Consider the following 18,068-nt stretch of genomic DNA (forward strand, 5'->3'; position numbering starts at 1 on the left):
ATTGAGCGCGTAAAATCGAAAAGGTGCCTCCAAATGTATCGAGTTGCCAGACGCTCAATATCCCAAGGCCAATGTTGCCGGATCTGTACATTTCATGAATTATTTGTGTTATTAAAATTATTATTTTACGATTATAAGCAGAACCTACTGTAGATGTGTTTTATAATACTCTCTATATTTTAAGTCCTTGAGTTAACATTTTATAAAAAGCAAATGTATACCCAAATGGGCTTTATAAGCCTGTTTCCAAATATATATTTCAATATAATACATAAAATATTTACAGTCTACGTATCAGGTTAATTAAAAATCCATTTAAAAGTTCTGTAAAATAATTGGAATCAGTCAAGAACAACTATTATTCCAATCACTAATCATTAGCTTTTCTGGCAATTAATTGTATATGCGCATGTATGTATGCATACACATTTAGGTGCAAACAACTACAATTTTGATTTGTTTTTGCGGGATGCAAAGTCCATGATAGCTTGGAAGAACTCCGGATGCTGGAAACACTCCAGCAGCTGACGGCACTCGGAATCATTGGCCTTCAGAAGACCTTCTAAGAATCCCTCTTTGATAAGCCGTTTTCCCTGTCTCAACGAGTTTGGAGGCAGTTCGGCATACTGACGCAACTTGGGCCAGATTACAGAGTCTGCTTCGCTGGACTTGTAAACCCGCGAGACAAAGTTGAAGCTGTAGGCCTCTGCGGCAGAGAGAGGTTCGTTGAGGAGGAGGACTTCCGATGCTTTGGAGCGGCCCAGGATCAAGGGTAGCATAAAGGAGGAGCCGCCCTCAGGCACCAAGCCCAACTTGGTGAACGGTGCGAGGAAATAGGCCTGTAAGATAATTAATGTTCATAATGCAATCTTGTAGCCTTTTAGTGTATACTTACGGTCTCGGAACACCAGGCCACATCGCTCAGTCCCACAATGGTGGCTCCAATGCCAATTGCCGGTCCGTTGACCAAGGCGATCACAATCTTCTTGCAGTTCACAAAACTTAGAACCATGGCTTTGAAAATAGCATTGGACTTTTTGAAATACTCGTTCATGTCACCAGAGCCCCCCGACTGTGATAAATCATTGCCGGCCGTAAAGTACTCTCCCACGCCGGTGAAAACAACCACTGTCACGCCCTCATCGTCGTTGACCTCAGTTAGAACCCGTGTCATTTCCTGGTAGGTCGCTTTGTTTATGCAGTTCTTTCTCCGCGGATTGTTAAATTGCACCACCAGCAGCTTCTCTTGCTGCTCCACGAGGAGGTTCTCATATCCTTGGTACGACATCTTCAGTTGCTCCGGATGGAATAATCACAAAGTCCAATAAACGCCAATTTATACGCTGATTACGCTTGTTTATTGTTGTTTAGCCATCCGATTAATGCCGGCAGCAGAGGTATTCGTGCTCTAGATTATTGATAACCCTAGAGGTGGACGATAGTTTGGGGACCAATAAGCTTCGTTAAATATATTTAAATTTAAAAAATTTAAGGTAAGATAATATTTTGTATTATCCAAAAGAAGTTAGATACTTCTAAATCCTCTAAGCTTTTAAATCTAAATAAAAACAGTTGTAAAATTAGCATTTCTAACTATCGTTGTTCATCGTCAAACTAAAACCCTTCCTTTATACCCATCGCTATTATGGCGCCATTTTACCTTCATCTGGCAACGCTGCATTGTACTAAAGTCCGTTAGTTGGAAGAAAAAAATGTAGTTTATTTCTCTTGCGCTGTACAACATTCATCTTATAATAATAATGGATTATTCGCTAATTTCATCGATTACGGGCACGTTCTGCAGCTCGGAGCACTTGCGCTTCCACAGGGCGAGTTGTTCCCGCAGCACCTTTTCCTTGGCGGCGGCGCGCGTCAGCAGAACTTTAGCTTTTTGCAGGAGTTGCGTCTTTTTAACCAGCTGCTCTTTGATGTATTTGAGCTCCTCGTTGGCGGCGTCCTTTGACAAGGTAATGTGTTAAATGTATATAATATTGTTAATGAGTTGAACATACTTTACTGCGTCCTCCGCACTGGTCGCACTTGGTTCGCTTTTGCAGCTCCTGCTGAAGGGTGTTAATCTTCTCCAACGCCTCTGCGTGTTGTTGCTGCAACCGCCCCGCCTCTACAGGCGTGGAATCTGTGGAGCTGCGAGAGTCCGTGGATCGACGGCCGTCCTTGAGGAACTTGTTCTCGGAGCGCAGCTTCTCGACGAGATTACGCAGCGAGAGGATCGTGTGCTCCGCCGACTGGCCCTGATTGGTGCTCACCTTCAGGCCACTGCACTTGCACAGTTCTCGCCGGGATTCGTTACGAGCCATTTCCTCTTTTAAGGCCAGGATGTAGCTGAAAGATAGGGTAAGTGCAATGAGTAAATTAAGTTGGAATTAAGTTTGTGTTGCACTTACTCCTCCAAGTGCTTAATGCGTTTTTGCAAACGATCACTGCTGTCACCCTGTTTCAAGAGATCGGTATCCAACTGCAGTTGCAGATTCCTAGCCTCCAGTCGTATATTCTGCGCCTCTATGGCCTGGCAACGTTCCTGCAGCTTCTCCAGCTCCGTGGTCAAAGCATTACTGCCCCTACCCTCCAGTTCCATGGCGATAATCTTGCGCTGCTGCAGCTCTATGCGAGATTTGAGAGCTTCTATCAGATCCGCGTGACTTTGGTCGTAGAAGCGAGAATCACTGGACTGGGGATGATGGGCCGGGGAGCTGCACTCGCTGCTGGGACCAGTGTAGGTCTCCGGACTCTCTGACGGCGACGGAGTGAACTTGCTCACACCTACATGCTGTAGATTGGGACACGATGGAGTGCGGCAGCATTTGAGGGCATTGGTGGATCCATTATTGGCAGGTCCGTTTCTGCCCAGCTTTGACTCAAGCATTTGTTTGTCCTTCTCCAGGCGGGCTATGGTAGTGCGTGCAGCTTGTAGGAGGGTGCGCGTCTTCTCCAGAGCCATTTCCGTCTCCTCCAGTCTTGCCTTGTTCTTTTCAGCCTGCTGCTGCCAACGCTTTTGCTTCTCCCAGAGACCCACCTCATTGGCACTCTTCGTGCGCTTGGCCTCCAGGAGCCGTTGCTGGCGCTGCAGCTGGGCACGTGCCTCGTCTAGGTCTGCTTCCAATTGGTGGATCCGTTTCTGCTGGTTCTCGTTCTTCGTTCGAGCATTTAGCTCCGTCTTGATGGACACCACAGGACGCTTGAGCAGCTGCTGACGGAGAGATTGGCTTAGATCACGAGCCTGTTTCTCGCGCTGCGTCACATTGGCCAATTGGCGACGCAAAGCCTCCATTTGGGTGTGATAGATCTTATTTGTGGCCTCTGTGCGATTGAGATCCGCCGCGAGCTTGGCTATCTGCTCCTCAGAGAAATTGGAAGTGTCATTGATGTAGCGCTGCTGGTCGTCCTGGAATTCAGAATGTATAAAAGTGTTTCTAGTTTTATTATTTATAAAATTCGCTCACATGGAAGTTCTTAAGTGTATCCATTAGGTCTTTTATGTGCTTATCCTTCTCATCTAGGAAGACGCGTAGTTGATCCATCTCAGGAGGTGCATTACTCTCAACAGATTTCTCTCGTTCCTGGCAGAGTTTCAACCTGGTTAAAGATTAAAAATTATAAAGATTGGTAGTACATTATATTTCCTAATCATAACTTACTTCTCCTTTAGTATTTCCACTTCCTCTTCTCTAGTTTTCAGGTTCGTCTCACTATACTCCAATTTATCTTTTAGGTCCTTGATTTGCTTATGTAAAGTAGGCAGTTCTTTGAGCTCCTCTGTATCCTGTTTCTCCTCCTCACCATCGGGTTCCTCATTTACCGCTTCTTCTGGTCCGACATTCACCTCAACCTCTTCTGGAACTCTTTCCGCTGAACTGCTCTCGAAGAGTTCCTCGATCTTCTCATCAGTTAGCTCATGAATGGAGGTCTCAGAACTTGAACTGGCGTCTGAAGGACTACTACGTTCCGCTGTTGCTTTAAGTTTCTTCTCCAGTTTGGCCTTCAGCTCCTCAATTTCGGCATCTTTGGTCTTTATGTTAAAGTTCAGATTGTTGACGGTGGCCCTGAGGGACTCATTTTCAGCTGCTTGTTTGCTTATCGCCTGCTGGCTCTGATCCCTCTCTGTTTGCAAGAGGTCTTGGTACTTCTGAATGGATTGATCCTTCTCCAGGAGTAGTGTGTGGAAGGAGAGTATGGTTTTTTCGACAACACCACTGTGAGGACTTTCGGATTCGCGAGTCTCCGTCCTGGAAGCCTCAAGTTGCTTACAAAGGACTTCTATGCGCTGGTTGGCCTCTTGGAGACTGTAAATAATTTATAAAATATATAAAGGTTATATTTTTAATACATTTAACTTACGCAGATTGCATTTCCAGCAGCTCCTTGTGGGAATCCTTCCTGCTGTCCTCCGCTGCCTCTGCTGTCTGTACGGCCTGATTCTGTTGGCTGACGATGCCGTTCGTCTGGACCGCCGTCTCTGAAAGTTTTACTGAATCCACCTGCGTGGAGGTGTCTAGATGAGGATGCCGCCTTAGTGGCGAACCAATGGGTGAGGATTGCTTGTCTATCAACTGGGCGGCTCTTCGCATGGCCGGAATGGGTGTCGCTGGCTCTGTGTTGGTTTCCGCATCCACTTTGAGCTGCGATGGCGCAACTCCCTCGCCGAACAGAGCCTGAATGGTCTGCCAGTGTTCCATGTCGGTGGCCTGGCGCAACCTCAACTCGCCCAGTTCCCGATGGAGTTCCTGCTGCTTTGATTGCAGAATCTCACAGCGCTGTTCCAAGAGTCTCGTTTGGGTCTCCGACTTGATGAGCTTGATCAGCTGCTGGGAACTCTCCTCATTGGGTGCAATCTTGGCTTGTACAGCCTCAGCAAGCTCCTCAATTAAAGCGCTGTGATCGGTTTTCTGTTGTTGCTGCACTTGCTCCTCCTCCAGGCGACGCTGGAACTTTTGGTAGGCGAACACAAAGTTGGTGAGGAAGATCAGTGGCGTAAATTTGGCATATTTATCTTTTAATGTGAACAACGAATGCTTGAGGAATCTGAAAGAATCCGAATAATAATGTGACATTTCTGAGGATTCAAGATTTATACTTATATATACTTGTGCTTGATATCGCTGTTGCTGCGCTCCTGCTGGAAGTCCTGCTGCGTCTGCTTAAGGGTTAGTTCGCTGGCCACCAGTTGGGTTTGAAGGGAGTCCGACTTCAGCTGCAGTTGCTCTCGCTCTATTTCCAAGCGAGAGCAATCAGTCTTGACTAAAAATGGAATCCTAATAGTGAAGGTCTTTTATATTTGAAAGACTGGTCTCACCGCTATCCAAATCCCGCTGTACCTTGGCCAGCATTAGTTTCTCATTGGAACTGCTTTGAAGATCGGCTACCAAGTGACGCAGGTTGATGTGGTTATCTGTGATCTCATTGAGCAGCCTTTGCTGGGAGTGGATCTAAGGAATTAACATAGGTAACTCAAGTTCTTCAGAGGTTTAGAAATGTTTCACCTGTCCATTGGCCACCTGCAGCAGTCCCTCCAACTGCTTCGTCTCCCGTTGCAGCTCCGCTTGCTTGGTTCTCCAATTGGATAGCTCCTGTTGCTGCTTCTCAAAGTCCTCGGCCGTGATATAGTCCAGCTGATAGTTATCCTTAATTATACCATACTCTGCGCATATTTCGGGCAGCTTTAGCTCGCCCATCAGCTGCTCCATCGCTTGACCCAGCTGCATGCTCAGGATGGCATTACGCTGCTCCAACTGCTGCTGCTCCTCGGCTGTGTACAGATGCCGCCTTAGAACCTCATCCAACTGATTCCTAGTGGCTGACAGTTCCGTCTTTAGCAGCTCTACTTGCCTGGAGAGGGATGCCTTGCCCTCGATGAAGTGAAGTTCCTGCTTTCGGGTATCGGTTAACAGTAGATCGTAATCCTTGCGCATGTAACCGTAGGAACTACTTTGCTTGACCATCTGCAACTCCAAGCTGACCAACTGATCATGGAGCTGCTGGTTTCGGCTTATCAATTCGTTACCATCGGCGGACATGTGCAGACGCAGTTCATCGTAATGTTTCCGGAGGATGGCCAGCTCTGCCTGCAGCTCTGATCTGGGTTCCGTGTCTGCATCCGGTATGACAGGTCGCTGCAATCCCTCGGTGGCTTCAGTGGGCGAAGAAGGCCGCGTGGCTGTGTTGATCTGAGGATCCTCCTCCGGCTCAGCTGGCTCTTCCGGCATCTCTGGAACATCACACAAGCTCTGCACGGAAGACAATTCACCCGTTTCCGAGTCACTGTAGTTTTGCTGCTGCAACAGTTGACGGAGTGCCTCCTCGCGGGCCTTCAGCTCAAGCAGCTGTCCTTGAAGACGCTGTGGCGTGGCGGCTCCACTGGGAAGAGCCTCGATAAGGCGACGCAGGAGCTCGGAGTCAATGGTTATGTGCTCCGAGGTGGCTTTTAAATATATATAAATTTAAAAAATATCCTTTAAATAAGTCTTCAAACTCACCATCGTACTCCCGCAACTTCTCCAGAATCTCGTACATGCCCGAGCGCAGAGTCTCATTCTCGGCCAGGACTTCCTCGTAACGATTTTGCATTTCGGAGCTAGCTGCTCCATCGCCCTGGCCACGTCGTGGTGAGCTCTCCAGCGGAACACTGGCGGGCACTTCGCCCACCTCGCTGGGCTGCTGCAGCAGAGATTCGTCCATTGCCTGAGGCTGTTCATTTTGCAGTTCCAAGAGCTTCCGCCTGAGAGCAGATAAAAATAATTAGTGAAAGTAAATTATAAATCCAAGAAACCCACCTTAGTTCACTCTTGTCCAGCTTCAGCTGAAGACGCAGCTCCTCGGATGTGCGCAATTTGAGGGTCAGCCGTTCGATCTGCTTGTCCTTGTTCCGCTGCTTGGAACGCACATTTTTGGACAAGACCACAATATCATCGGGTATGTGCAGGCGACGGCGTAGCAGTTCGTTTTCCTGTACTATTTCATGCTGAGCATTTAGCTCTTGGATGTAGGTCCTCAGCTGCTTATCCCGTTCCGCCAGCTTCTGTTCCAGGCCAGAGCATCGCCTCAGGGCCGGCACCAAGCCATCCTCACCCTGCTTGTAGGCTTCCAAGGCACTCAAGGCGTGCATAGCCTGCTTGGATTTGAGAACATTATCCTGCTCGGCTGCGTCTAGCATCTCGGAGAGTTGCTGGTTACGAGCACTGGCCACCCGTAAGCGTTCCTCAATCATTTGGCAGCAGGCACGCGGCTGATCCGGATCCTGGGCACGCTCCCGCTCCACGGACAACTGATTCATTACCTTGGTGGAGTTGATCATCTCCTGGGCCATCGCTTGGAGCTTAGCTTCCAGCTTTTCAATGCGTTGTTCGCGGGATTCCAAAAGCTAAGATTTATGACAAATTATAAAAAGAAATATGTTAAATAAAACCCTTTTCTTACATGTCTCATTTTAGTGTGCTCCTCCTCCAGTTGACTCTGGCTGCTGGATGTTGTGGTCAGCACTGAGTTGGTACTCTTGCCCTCCAACTGTTTCTTGAGACGTTCCACCTCGTTGTCACGCTCCTCCAGCACTTGTCTCCAGCTGAGTGACTTGCTCTCATACTTGTCCAGGAACTGTCGCATTTCCAACTCCTGCTTTTCGCGTTCCACCTCCAGGAAGGTAACATTGCCCTCCAGTCGAGAGATCTCCATAATCTGCTGCTGCTCCTTTTGTTTGAGTAACTTTCGTTCCTCTTCCACTTTGTTGATGTTCTGGCTAAGCTGTACAAGATTGGCCTTGATGTTTTGCAGTTCACGTTCGTGGACCACTATAGTCTTGGATTGAACTATGTTTTGGTTTTGAAGGGTCTGAAAAGTAGATGGTTTGAGAATATATCTTTAAAAAATTAATTTACTCACCTCTATTTCTTTCAGCAGCCTCTTGATATGCTTATTCTTGGCGTCAATGTTCTGGAGCAACTGTTCCTGTTTGTCCAGTTCGGACAGCGGATCCGATGAGTCCTTGTCGCTGGCATCGGCCTGCTGGGCGGCCTCCCTAAGGCGCAGCTCCAACTGACGAATTTCCTCCCCTAACTGTTGAGGCAATTGAGCGAGTTATACTTTTTTATTAGGTAATCCAATACCCACCTCCTTGGACTTGCTTTTCAGCCCATCGCGCTCATCTTCTAGCTTCTGCAACATTCGTTTAAGTTTCTCATTCTCGTCCTGCAGGCGGCGGTCAGAGGTTGCTCCTGCAGTGCCGCTATGTTCCTGCAGCCGCTGCACCTGCTCGCCCTTGTACTCCAGCACGGCCAGCGTGACCTCTAGGGTTTTGCGCAGCGACTTCTTGGGCAGCTCCTCTATGGACTCCGACAGCTCCAACAGTGTCTCGTAGAGCTCCTGCTTCTGACGTGCCGAGAAGTCGCGGAACTTGCGCACGGATACGGTTTCCGGTATGTCCATGCTCATGATTGTGGTTCATGGCCTCGCTCCTCGGCGGCTCCTTGCGTTCTGAATGAAAATTTTTCCCGATTTTTCACACAACTCTCCCGGGGCGTGCGTTCGGTTTTCATTTTCGAGCGGTTGCCATGACAGCGGTGCCACAACAACAAAGATAGCCGCTTGAGGGTTGCCGCCACTGACTCACGTGCTGCTGAGTTCAGAGTTCCGCGTCCGGAAACGGGGGTGCCGGCGCCCGTTAATGACCGCGGCCTTTGTTTTTGTTGGCATTTTGTTTTGCTACCAGCTTCGGCTGCGTACAAACTTTCGTGACAGGATAATTGCCCCCCGGTTTGCTCCACCACCTGCACTGCAGCACTCTTCCCGAGAAATAGAGATGGCGGACTGGGTTAGACTCCTCCATAAACAAAAATGGCAATCGGTAACCAGGAAAGTGTTAATTGGCAAAGTGTCAAAGGCTGAGTCCTGAAATTGAAAAGCCATTTCGGATTCCTCATGATCCTGACTGCCCGTGTTCCTGTTTGGCAACTACTCCTCCTTCTTTGGTTGGTCCTCCTCCTCGGCGTTCTCCTCCCTCCGTTCTCCTCCTCCTCCTGTATTTTTGGACACCTTTAGACCCTCCACCTACCAGTGACAACTCGTTGAGTTGCCATAAACATTACGTTTGTGTACATGTGTAAAAATAATTGAAACTAATGGCAAACGACTTTGGTTACCCTCCCATTTGTGGACTCGCCCGCCCTCTGAGGACGACAACGGGCCCGAAAATTGAAATGATATTTCAAATGGCCAATTATCCAGGCAGCATTTTGGCCATTTATTCCAACCAGCAAAAATCGACAGGCAACCCTAACCCTGTTGCTCGAGTGTCGAGTCCTGATAGAATTTGATGAACTCTTTCGCTGGAACTATAGTATATTCAGAGGGATAAAGCCGTTTTATAATTTAATTGTACAACAGACAATATATTTTTAAAACTGATTGACATTCTTAGGCTTTAGTCAGAAGTTTTAAAACCCGTGAAGGAGTCATTTTCGACCCTTTAAATCATATATATTCTTGATCAGAAGCAGAAGCAGAATCAAACTAGGCATGTTTGGAAGAAAAATAAATTTTTGAACATTTTTTTGAAATTCTTTTTTCAAAAATCGACAAAAAATTCAATTTTTTTAATTTAAAAACTGAGTATAAAGATTTATTACCATGATAAAAACTAGCACAGAACCGCTTTCTGGATTGAAATTAATGCCTTTTTAGCTCAGTTATGAGTTTTTTTAATTTTGATTTTGTCATATAAAAATATCTATTTGGAGAATGCGCAAATTTTTAAACTTAGTTATGATAGATTTGCAATTCGATCTCAAAATTCCCATCCTATTCATAAGTAAGTTTCCTTTATTGTTATTAATAATTTATCAATTCCGTTTATTTTCAGTGTACATTTTCCAGCTTAAATATAATTTTTGTCAGAGAAATTCTCCAGGAATCTCCTTTATGTTTATCTAAACACATATTGGACTTTCTTTGCTACTCTTGGCATCCATTTGCAAAAGCATCAGCTCATAGGTGACCAGGGTGGCCAGCATCTGAAAGGGATTGGTAAGAAAAGATGCTAAGTAAATATTAAGAACACTAAAAACTAACCCTAGATCTTACCCCAAACAGACTTCTCCTTGTCAAATAAAAGAGGCGATAACCGGACAAGCCGACAAACTCGCTGGTCAGTTGACTGGCAAATCGCTGCACCTCCTGAGTCCAGCGATCACTGGGCACCAGATACACCGATTTCAGAGGCAATAGCGAGGCATCCCTTATCTTGGAGGCGCTCATAAAGACTAGGCTGGTCCTTGCCATCAGAAAGAACAGTGAGTACCAGAAGTATACGTAATTAATAGGATGTCGTAGCTTTCTAAATCATTTAAATTAATTACAGATCGAAATAAATGGATATATAAATATGCCGTACGTGAAGATGGCCAGTGCCTGGTTGCAAATAACATAAACATTATTCGCGCAGGATACAAAAACAATACTCGACATACTGGCGTCCACTAGGCTAGTCAGCTCACAGAGGCGTATGTGATCCCGTCGGATATCGTACCACAGCGCATCCGGAACGTACTTATAGGAAAATATAAATTAACGAAATTTTGAAAAGTATTCAAAAGCTAACTCACGCGACCCGCCAAGCCCAGAACTCTCTCAGAAAACTGTTGGAATCTCTGAGCCAACCCAATACTGGTAATCACTATAAAAATGTCCATGAAGTTCCACAAAAAGGTAAAAGCAAAATTTATCCACTGAAATTAGGTAAAAGAATCGTTTCTTAATAACAAACACATATGTAAACAAGAAAGGAAGCTAATTTCGGCACGCCGAAGTTTGCATACCACTGCAGACCGAAATTCGATCACTAGGAATTAATACAATATAAATTATATATATTTATGTTAAAAAACAATAAAGTAATGCCTGCATTTTCATCTATTTTGAACGATCGTTTGTATGGCAGCTATATGATATAGTAGTCCGATTTTCATAACATTGTACATAAAATTCTAGATTAATATATAATGGCTAATTACCAAATTTGATGAAAATCTGTTGAAAACTGGAAAACTTATAATTTGTTTTCCTTAAAATTTTCCGATCGTTCCTATGCCAGCAATATATATGTATATATATAGACCACCGATTCGCCATGCTTCGACTTATATACTAGTAAAATTATATAAAAGAATAACTCCATAGTTTCATTAAAATAGCTTAAACTTGTTCCAATATAAATCTCGCACATCTGTGCATAGTGTTCATTGATACTTACTGATCAGAGTTACTTACTGCTTAAAGCTACTTGCTAATTAAAGTTAAATTAAATATCAGCTCGCTGCTCCTCTCTGCCTCTCCCCCTCTCTCGCTATGTTAATCGCTCTATGTTAATCTCTATAGGCAACAGCTTCTCTCCCACGCACTCACATTCTCTTCTCTGCTCTGCTCTGCTCTGCTCTGCTCTGCTCTGCTCTGCTATGCTCTGCTCTGCTCTGCTCTTCTCTGCTCTTCTCTGCTCTGATCGCGGACTATAAATAGAGGCGCTGAGGGCCCGCGCGCCTCAGTCTGTCCTAGGGGTACCTAGTGTTAACATCTCAAGTGATAGTGCAAGTGATCATCAGCCTTCGGCCTAAAAAATATGACGTGGCCAATGCAATACATCTTGATGACTAGGAAGAAGCTCACTTTGGATGAAATCAGCATTTTTGGTCACAACACTGGATGAAGGTAAACAATGACGTGGCCTTTACAGCGGTAAGTCTTAACCATGATATTTATATTATATATAAACAAGCTATTGGCGGAATCAATTCCCACTTCCCAATTTATTTCCTTATTGCCATGGTCCCCTTTACATACTGATCACAGATACTTACTGATCAGAGTTAATTACTGCTCATAGTTACTTACTGTTCTGAGTTATTTTTTGATCATAGTTACTTAATGTTCATTGATACTTACTGATCATAGATACAAACTGTTCAGAGTAACTTATTAATGTTCATTGATACTTACTAATCAGAGTTACATACTGATCATAGTTACTTACTGGTCATAGATACTTACTGTTTAGAGTTACCTACTGCTCAGAGTTACTTAGTGTTCATTGATACTTACTGATCAGAGTTACTTACTGCTTAAAGTTCCTTGCTGATTAAAGTTAAATTAAATATCAGCTCGCTGCTCCTCTCTGCCTCTCCCCCGCTCTTGCTATGTTATCGGTCTATGTTAATCTCTAGAGGCAACTGCTTCTCTCCCACGCACTAACATTCTCTTCTCTGCTCTGCTCTGTTGCTCTCTGCTCTGCTCTGCTCTGTTCTGCTCTGCTCTGCTCTGCTCTCTGCTCTGCTCGCGGACTATAAATAGAGGCGCTGAGGGCCCGCGCGCCTCAGTCTGTCCTAGGGGTACCTAGTGTTAACATTTCAAGTGGTAGTGCAAGTGATCAGCCTTCGAACCCAAAAATATGACGTGGCCAATTAAATACATCTGGATGACTAGGAAGAAGCTTACTTTGGATGAAGTCACCTAATCTTGATCACTACACTGAAAGGAAGTAAACAATGAAGTGTCCTTTACTGCGGTAAGTCTTAACCATGACATTTATATTCTGTATGAAGAAGCTGTAGGTGGGATCAGGCCTAGGTCTAGACTTTTTATTCTAATTTATTTCCTTATTGCCATGGTCCCCTTTACATACTTAGAAACTTACTGATACTTTTAGATACTTCAGATACTTACTGATTATAGTTACTTACTGTTCATAGATACTTACTGTTCAGAGTTACTTAATGTTCATTGATACTTACTTACTGATCCTCTACATTTAACAATCGTTTCTCTTGCAGTTATATAGTATTCCGATTTTCATAAAACTAAAAACGGATTTCTATAATAATAAAGCTTTGAATCAAATTAGATAAATATATGTTAAAAATTGTAAAAGTTATCATTGTTTTTCTAAAATTTTCCGAGCGTTCCTGGCAGCTATAACATATAGTCGTCCGATCTGGCCGAGAGTGAGTGAACTAAAGGAACTAGTTTGCGTAGAAACGAACAGACGGACGGACAGACAAGAATATATATACTTTATATGGTCGGAGATAACTCACTGCCTTGCCAACTTCTGACTGAAATTATAATATCCTGCAAGGGTATAAAAAGATATAAATACTTACAAAACCATAGCACATAGAGAATATATTGTAAGGCAGCAGAAACAAGACATCTGAGAACTCCTTTTCCAAATAAAATCCAAAGGAGACCTGCGAGTGATTCGTTTGGCAATGCCAAATATGCATGCTATAAGAAAAGTATCCTGAGATATAGTAAAGAGTATGATCCACTGCAAAAGGAAGATGTTTCAAAAAGCAGAAACAGGAGGATAAAGAAGCCAACTCACCCAGTCCCAGACAACCCACGCTAATCACAATGGTGTTAATCTTCGAACGAAGAGTTCGCTTACAACGCTTGTAGGGTGGAAATAGCATCAGGATATCCAGGGAACTCCAGGGCAACATTATCTGTGACCAGGAACGAGCGAAGCCCACAAAATTCAACCAGTTGATGATGCCCACAATGAGGAAAACCAAACCAACTATATGATGGGAATAGTGGGAATTCTAAAACTTATACATATATAATTTAATTCGACTCACCCATATTCTTGGCATTGAGTCCTGCTTTGAAGAGAACATTCGCTCCGATTATAGTCTTCAGGCCTCCCAGAAGCAGGAACAAGCCAGTGATTCCAGTTGCCAGGCTTCGCACTTTGAATTTAACGTTCTGAGGATCACGACTGAGGATATTGGCTAAGGGCATAACGCCAAAGAATTGCGCCACACAGAGATCTACAAAAGAGTTTAGTGGGAAATTATTTAATTTAAATGAAGGTATTGGTATTATATTGGAGGTATTCGAACAAAACCCTACATGGCCTGATGGCTTTGTAAAACGTATCCAACTGCTCGAACTCCAATCCTCCCTGGGCACAGCGCCAACGCATGGTTGCAACAGCTCGCTCCTTTTGCCGTTGCACCTTCAGCTGCTTGAGGATGCTATCCGATGTCTTTGACATGTTCCTCAAGTCTGTTAGTTCCGCCTGTATTAATCCCGCTTTGCATGAACTTGTCTCATAATTGTTGTTTACATCCTCTGGCACAGGCTTAGGTTAAAGCCCGTAATTAGTGCCAACAGGCGGCACTTTACGTGGTCGCCCAAAAGCATTGTGGGACTGCCTGCATTGCCCAGCCCTGCCCCATGACAAGCTTAGGACCTATTTAAATTTTGCACTGCGTGTTAGTGCAAAAAGGACCAGCGTCATGGAAGGACCTACTACTCTGAATTATCGCAAAAGTTTCAGTAAGGGTAATGGAGTTAAACCCGTGGAGAGCGAGGGTCCACCTAAGCTGGAGACGCCTCCACCCAAGTTTGTTGAAGCTTCGAGCCAGGAGTTTAATATGTTGGCCAGCGAGAAGTTGCCGAACCATGAGAGTCTGGACTTGTTCCACCGGGCTGTGTATCCTTGTAAGTTTACTATTCTTTCTTTCATTTAAATTTTAGTTAATATTAATTGAACTTTAGTTATGTTTCTGGCCCAATACTTCGCTGTGATGCCTTTGCTTGGCATTCGAGCTTCAAATCCGCGTAGAGTGCGCTTTGCCTATAAATCTTTGCCCATGATAGTCACCCTGATCTTCATGGCTGCCACCAGCGTCATGTTTCTGGGTATGTTTCTGCACCTCGTGAAGATTGGAATCAGCGCCAAGAATTTTGGTGAGTTTTGTATTACAATATTTGTACTATTACTATATTATTTTCTTTATCAAGAGTTATTTCTATTCACAGTGGGTCTAGTTTTCTTTGGCTGTGTGCTGTCTGCCTATGTAATCTTCATTCGTCTGGCTCGACACTGGCCTCCACTTATCCGTTACTGGACCAAAACAGAGATGGTCTTTACCAGGCCGCCATATGAGATACCCAAAAGGAATCTATCGCGCAGAGTGCAGTTGGCTGCCTTGGCCATCATTGGCTTGTCTTTGGGTGGGTCTTTGGTTATGATTCCATGATGTTAGGATCTCAATATGACTCCCCCATTTCAGGTGAACATGCTTTGTACCAAGTATCGGCAATTTTGAGCTATAAGCGTCGTATACAGATCTGCGGCAATATAACCGCTGGGCCCACTTTGGATGATTATATACAAAGGAACTATGACTATGTATTTCAACTGCTGCCCTACAGCTCTGTTGTTGCTGTTTTTATACTGGTAATTGGTATAAATATTTTATTTTAAATGCTACAAATATTTCTCCTTTAGTTATTAAACGGCGCTTGTACCTTTGTTTGGAACTACATGGACCTGTTCATCATGATGGTCAGCAAGGGTCTGTCCTATCGCTTTGAGCAGATAACTAATCGTATTCGTAAGCTGGAGCACGAGGAGGTACCCGAATCCACATTTATTCAAATCCGGGAGCACTACGTTAAGATGTGTGAGCTTCTTGAGTTTGTGGACAGCGCCATGTCCAACCTAATATTACTTTCCTGTGTCAATAACTTGTACTTTGTGTGCTACCAGCTGCTCAATGTGTTCAAGTGAGTTTACTTTAGACATTTATTATAATCAAATTCCTTAAACTTTATATGACTAACCTATTTCGTATAATATCATCTAGCAAACTCCGCTGGCCTATTAATTATATATACTTCTGGTATTCCCTGCTGTACCTTATTGGACGCACCGCTTTTGTGTTCCTTACGGCTGCCGACATCAATGAGGAGTCGAAGCGTGGCCTAGGTATCCTGCGACGGGTGTCCAGCCGTAGCTGGTGCGTGGAGGTGGAGCGCCTGATATTTCAGATGACCACTCAGACGGTGGCCCTGTCCGGCAAGAAGTTCTACTTCCTTACCCGTCGTCTGCTCTTTGGGGTAGGTAAAGGGGTAGCCCCTTTTATACAAAAGCTTGTTTATGTTCACACCTGTGTACTCCTTTCCCCCTAGATGGCAGGAACTATTGTCACCTACGAGCTGGTCCTGCTGCAATTCGATGAACCCAATCGACGCAAAGGACTGCAGCCCCTGTGCGCCTAATGGACGCCAACTGCACACTCGCACACATCAAACTCATCCCCCACATTGCCACCGCCTTCCCATTTGTCATGTCAGCTGCCAGTGACAGGCGCAGCAATTAGTTGTAAATACTTAGTTGCTGAATCGTTAAGCACAACCACGCCCCCTCTTGGCACTGCTAGGGGCTTTTCGCACGCCAGATTGTCACTCCGCCGAGCAGTGAGAGTTGTTAGTTCGGCCATGCCGCAGGGCGAGACATTCCATCGGGCGGTCTCGAAAGGTAGGTCTAAAAGAAAGATTATTAAGATTTTATGACTATTACATTATAAATATTTATAAATTTTAAATAATACCCTTATCAGTAATGCCTTTCTCTTTCTTTAATATCCGTTTTCCTAAGCAAATTTAAATGAAAATCTTATTGCTTTCAGTTCTTTTCATTTCACAAATCTATGGCCTGCTTCCGGTTAGCCATGTCCGAGCCTTGGAAGTGGCGGACCTTCGGTACAGGTGGCTCTCGCCCCGCGTCTTCTACTCCGGGATCATTGTGATCCTCAATCTGTGCGAATTTGGATCCGTCATTAACTATGTGGCCAAGGTGGCCATTACCTTTCATACTTCCAGCACGCTGTCGTTGTATATTGTTTGCCTTTTGGAGCACCTCTTCTTCTGGAGATTGGCCATCCGTTGGCCAAGTATTATGCGCACTTGGGAAGGCGTAGAGAAGCTCTTTCTAAGGGTTCCCTATCGTTTCTACGGGGAGTACAAGATAAAGAGAAGGATTTATATTGTGTTTGCGGTGGTTATGTCTTCGGCTTTTGGTAAATGCTGTAGGAATTTGTTATTTAATTACCAAATAATGTTATTATTTCAGTGGAGCACTGCCTCTTGTTGCTCAATTCGTTTCACCTAAGCAATATGGAGCGTACCCAGTGCAAGATCAATGTGACCTACTTCGAGAGCATCTATAAGTGGGAGCGACCGCATCTTTACATGATCCTTCCCTATCACCTTTGGCTGTTGCCTATTTTGGAGGTGGGTTTAACACATCCATTTAATTCTTATTTAAATCTAATCTTTATTGTGGGTGGGTTTAACACATCCATTTAATTCTTATTTAAATCTAATCTTTATTTATTTTAGTGGGTAAATCAAACCATTGCCTATCCTCGCTCCTTTACCGATTGCTTCATCATGTGCATTGGCATTGGCTTGGCTGCCAGATTTCATCAACTTTATCGAAGGATTGCTGCTGTTCACAGGAAGGTTATGCCTGCAGTGTTCTGGACAGAGGTGCGGGAGCATTACTTGGCCTTAAAGCGTCTCGTGCGTCTCCTAGATGCCGCCATAGCTCCCTTGGTGCTACTGGCCTTTGGCAATAACATGTCCTTCATTTGCTTTCAGTTATTCAACAGTTTCAAGTGGGTGGAAAATGGATACAGGAGCCCCATATAGCTAATAATTATTTAATTTTTGAAACAGAAACATTGGCGTGGACTTTATAGTGATGGTGGCCTTTTGGTATTCTCTGATTTTCGCCGTCGTCCGCACCTTGCTCACAATTTTCGTGGCCTCTTCTATTAACGATTTCGAGCGTAAGATAGTCACAGCTTTGCGAGATGTGCCCAGCAGGGCCTGGTCCATAGAGGTGGGTCATCCTATATATCTTATATGTTCTTCTTGTTCTTGTTCTTCTTCTTCTTCTTGTTTGCTCCTCCACAGGTTCAGCGCTTCAGTGAGCAGTTGGGCAATGACATGACTGCTCTCTCCGGCAGCGGCTTTTTCTACCTCACCCGCTCACTCGTCCTAGCTGTGAGTTCCAGCTATAAACTACGCAATCTTATGATACTCATATTTTAGCTTTTCTAAGATGGGCACCACCATTATCACCTATGAGCTCATGATATCGGATGTCATCAACCAAGGTTCCATCAGGCAAAAGACTCAATACTGCAGGGAATTCTAGAGCCCGGAGTAAGGCAATTCAAAAGCACATTTAGTCATAAGTGTCACGCCCACGC

General features: G+C 44.6%; 5 protein-coding genes and 1 long non-coding RNA gene across 7 annotated transcripts; 3 read left to right on the forward strand and 3 right to left on the reverse strand.

The window, feature by feature from the left end:
• Positions 1 to 218: 218 nt before the first annotated feature.
• Positions 219 to 1,616, reverse strand: Dci (Dodecenoyl-CoA delta-isomerase). Its single transcript, XM_020945821.2, has 2 exons — positions 896 to 1,616; positions 219 to 839 (listed from the first exon to the last, which is right to left on the reverse strand). Exons 1-2 carry the CDS (start codon positions 1,286 to 1,288, stop codon positions 444 to 446), a joined length of 789 nt encoding a protein of 262 aa, XP_020801480.2. The 5' UTR covers positions 1,289 to 1,616; the 3' UTR covers positions 219 to 443.
• Positions 1,617 to 1,696: 80 nt separating this feature from the next.
• Cep290 (Centrosomal protein 290kDa) lies at positions 1,697 to 9,180 on the reverse strand. Its single transcript, XM_020945818.2, has 14 exons — positions 8,119 to 9,180; positions 7,891 to 8,064; positions 7,432 to 7,839; positions 6,789 to 7,375; positions 6,492 to 6,733; positions 5,499 to 6,436; positions 5,312 to 5,444; positions 5,103 to 5,256; positions 4,357 to 5,040; positions 3,657 to 4,301; positions 3,462 to 3,594; positions 2,406 to 3,403; positions 2,013 to 2,343; positions 1,697 to 1,957 (listed from the first exon to the last, which is right to left on the reverse strand). Exons 1-14 carry the CDS (start codon positions 8,437 to 8,439, stop codon positions 1,766 to 1,768), a joined length of 5,940 nt encoding a protein of 1,979 aa, XP_020801477.2. The 5' UTR covers positions 8,440 to 9,180; the 3' UTR covers positions 1,697 to 1,765.
• A 650-nt stretch (positions 9,181 to 9,830) lies between these two features.
• On the reverse strand, positions 9,831 to 14,085 carry Gr61a (Gustatory receptor 61a). Its single transcript, XM_020945820.2, has 8 exons — positions 13,909 to 14,085; positions 13,635 to 13,826; positions 13,379 to 13,573; positions 13,155 to 13,321; positions 10,608 to 10,730; positions 10,397 to 10,551; positions 10,087 to 10,339; positions 9,831 to 10,016 (listed from the first exon to the last, which is right to left on the reverse strand). Exons 1-8 carry the CDS (start codon positions 14,051 to 14,053, stop codon positions 9,933 to 9,935), a joined length of 1,314 nt encoding a protein of 437 aa, XP_020801479.2. The 5' UTR covers positions 14,054 to 14,085; the 3' UTR covers positions 9,831 to 9,932.
• LOC147644223 (uncharacterized) lies at positions 9,866 to 10,917 on the forward strand. The gene is made up of 3 exons (XR_015270950.1): positions 9,866 to 10,029; positions 10,096 to 10,295; positions 10,364 to 10,917. It is a non-coding gene; the product is annotated as an uncharacterized LOC147644223 (long non-coding RNA).
• Positions 14,086 to 14,181: 96 nt separating the features above from the next.
• Positions 14,182 to 16,215, forward strand: Gr64a (Gustatory receptor 64a). Of its 2 annotated transcripts, none has more exons than XM_086829802.1 (7): positions 14,182 to 14,502; positions 14,560 to 14,751; positions 14,806 to 15,018; positions 15,078 to 15,244; positions 15,296 to 15,573; positions 15,654 to 15,906; positions 15,979 to 16,215. In XM_086829802.1, exons 1-7 carry the CDS (start codon positions 14,298 to 14,300, stop codon positions 16,066 to 16,068), a joined length of 1,398 nt encoding a protein of 465 aa, XP_086685928.1. In that variant the 5' UTR covers positions 14,182 to 14,297; the 3' UTR covers positions 16,069 to 16,215. The 2 variants fall into 2 exon arrangements, with proteins under 2 accessions (XP_086685928.1, XP_020801492.2); XM_020945833.2 differs by having other exon boundaries at positions 14,221 to 14,502; positions 14,824 to 15,018.
• Positions 16,159 to 18,055, forward strand: Gr64b (Gustatory receptor 64b). The gene is made up of 7 exons (XM_020945835.2): positions 16,159 to 16,327; positions 16,479 to 16,868; positions 16,922 to 17,082; positions 17,191 to 17,468; positions 17,530 to 17,695; positions 17,770 to 17,859; positions 17,918 to 18,055. Exons 1-7 carry the CDS (start codon positions 16,288 to 16,290, stop codon positions 18,011 to 18,013), a joined length of 1,221 nt encoding a protein of 406 aa, XP_020801494.2. The 5' UTR covers positions 16,159 to 16,287; the 3' UTR covers positions 18,014 to 18,055.
• The last annotated feature ends 13 nt before the right edge of the window (positions 18,056 to 18,068 follow it).

This window comes from Drosophila serrata, unplaced genomic scaffold (genome assembly GCF_035046125.1).
Source record: "Drosophila serrata isolate PLE 108 unplaced genomic scaffold, ASM3504612v1 contig_217, whole genome shotgun sequence".
NCBI lineage: Eukaryota > Metazoa > Arthropoda > Insecta > Diptera > Drosophilidae > Drosophila > Drosophila serrata.

Bases quoted from the DNA above. Each gene is read 5' to 3' on its own strand.
- Cep290 (XM_020945818.2), bottom strand. From the start codon at position 8,439: ATGAGCATGGACATACCGGAAACCGTATCCGTGCGCAAGTTCCGCGAC. The intron at 6,437-6,491 runs GTGAGTTTGAAG...TATATTTAAAAG, and splicing joins GAAGTTGCGGGAGTACGATG to CCACCTCGGAGCACATAACC. The intron at 1,958-2,012 runs GTATGTTCAACT...ACCTTGTCAAAG, and splicing joins AGTGCGGAGGACGCAGTAAA to GACGCCGCCAACGAGGAGCT.
- Dci (XM_020945821.2), bottom strand. From the start codon at position 1,288: ATGTCGTACCAAGGATATGAGAACCTCCTCGTGGAGCAGCAAGAGAAG. The intron at 840-895 runs GTAAGTATACAC...ATTATCTTACAG, and splicing joins TGGCCTGGTGTTCCGAGACC to GCCTATTTCCTCGCACCGTT.
- Gr61a (XM_020945820.2), bottom strand. From the start codon at position 14,053: ATGTCAAAGACATCGGATAGCATCCTCAAGCAGCTGAAGGTGCAACGG. The intron at 13,574-13,634 runs GTGAGTCGAATT...CCCATCATATAG, and splicing joins ACTCAATGCCAAGAATATGG to TTGGTTTGGTTTTCCTCATT. The intron at 10,340-10,396 runs GTACGGCATATT...TAAATGATTTAG, and splicing joins CAGGCACTGGCCATCTTCAC to AAAGCTACGACATCCTATTA.
- Gr64a (XM_086829802.1), top strand. From the start codon at position 14,298: ATGGAAGGACCTACTACTCTGAATTATCGCAAAAGTTTCAGTAAGGGT. The intron at 14,752-14,805 runs GTGAGTTTTGTA...TTCTTTATCAAG, and splicing joins AATCAGCGCCAAGAATTTTG to AGTTATTTCTATTCACAGTG. The intron at 15,907-15,978 runs GTAGGTAAAGGG...CTTTCCCCCTAG, and splicing joins CCCGTCGTCTGCTCTTTGGG to ATGGCAGGAACTATTGTCAC.
- Gr64b (XM_020945835.2), top strand. From the start codon at position 16,288: ATGCCGCAGGGCGAGACATTCCATCGGGCGGTCTCGAAAG. The intron at 16,328-16,478 runs GTAGGTCTAAAA...TATTGCTTTCAG, and splicing joins CCATCGGGCGGTCTCGAAAG to TTCTTTTCATTTCACAAATC. The intron at 17,083-17,190 runs GTGGGTTTAACA...TATTTATTTTAG, and splicing joins GGCTGTTGCCTATTTTGGAG to TGGGTAAATCAAACCATTGC.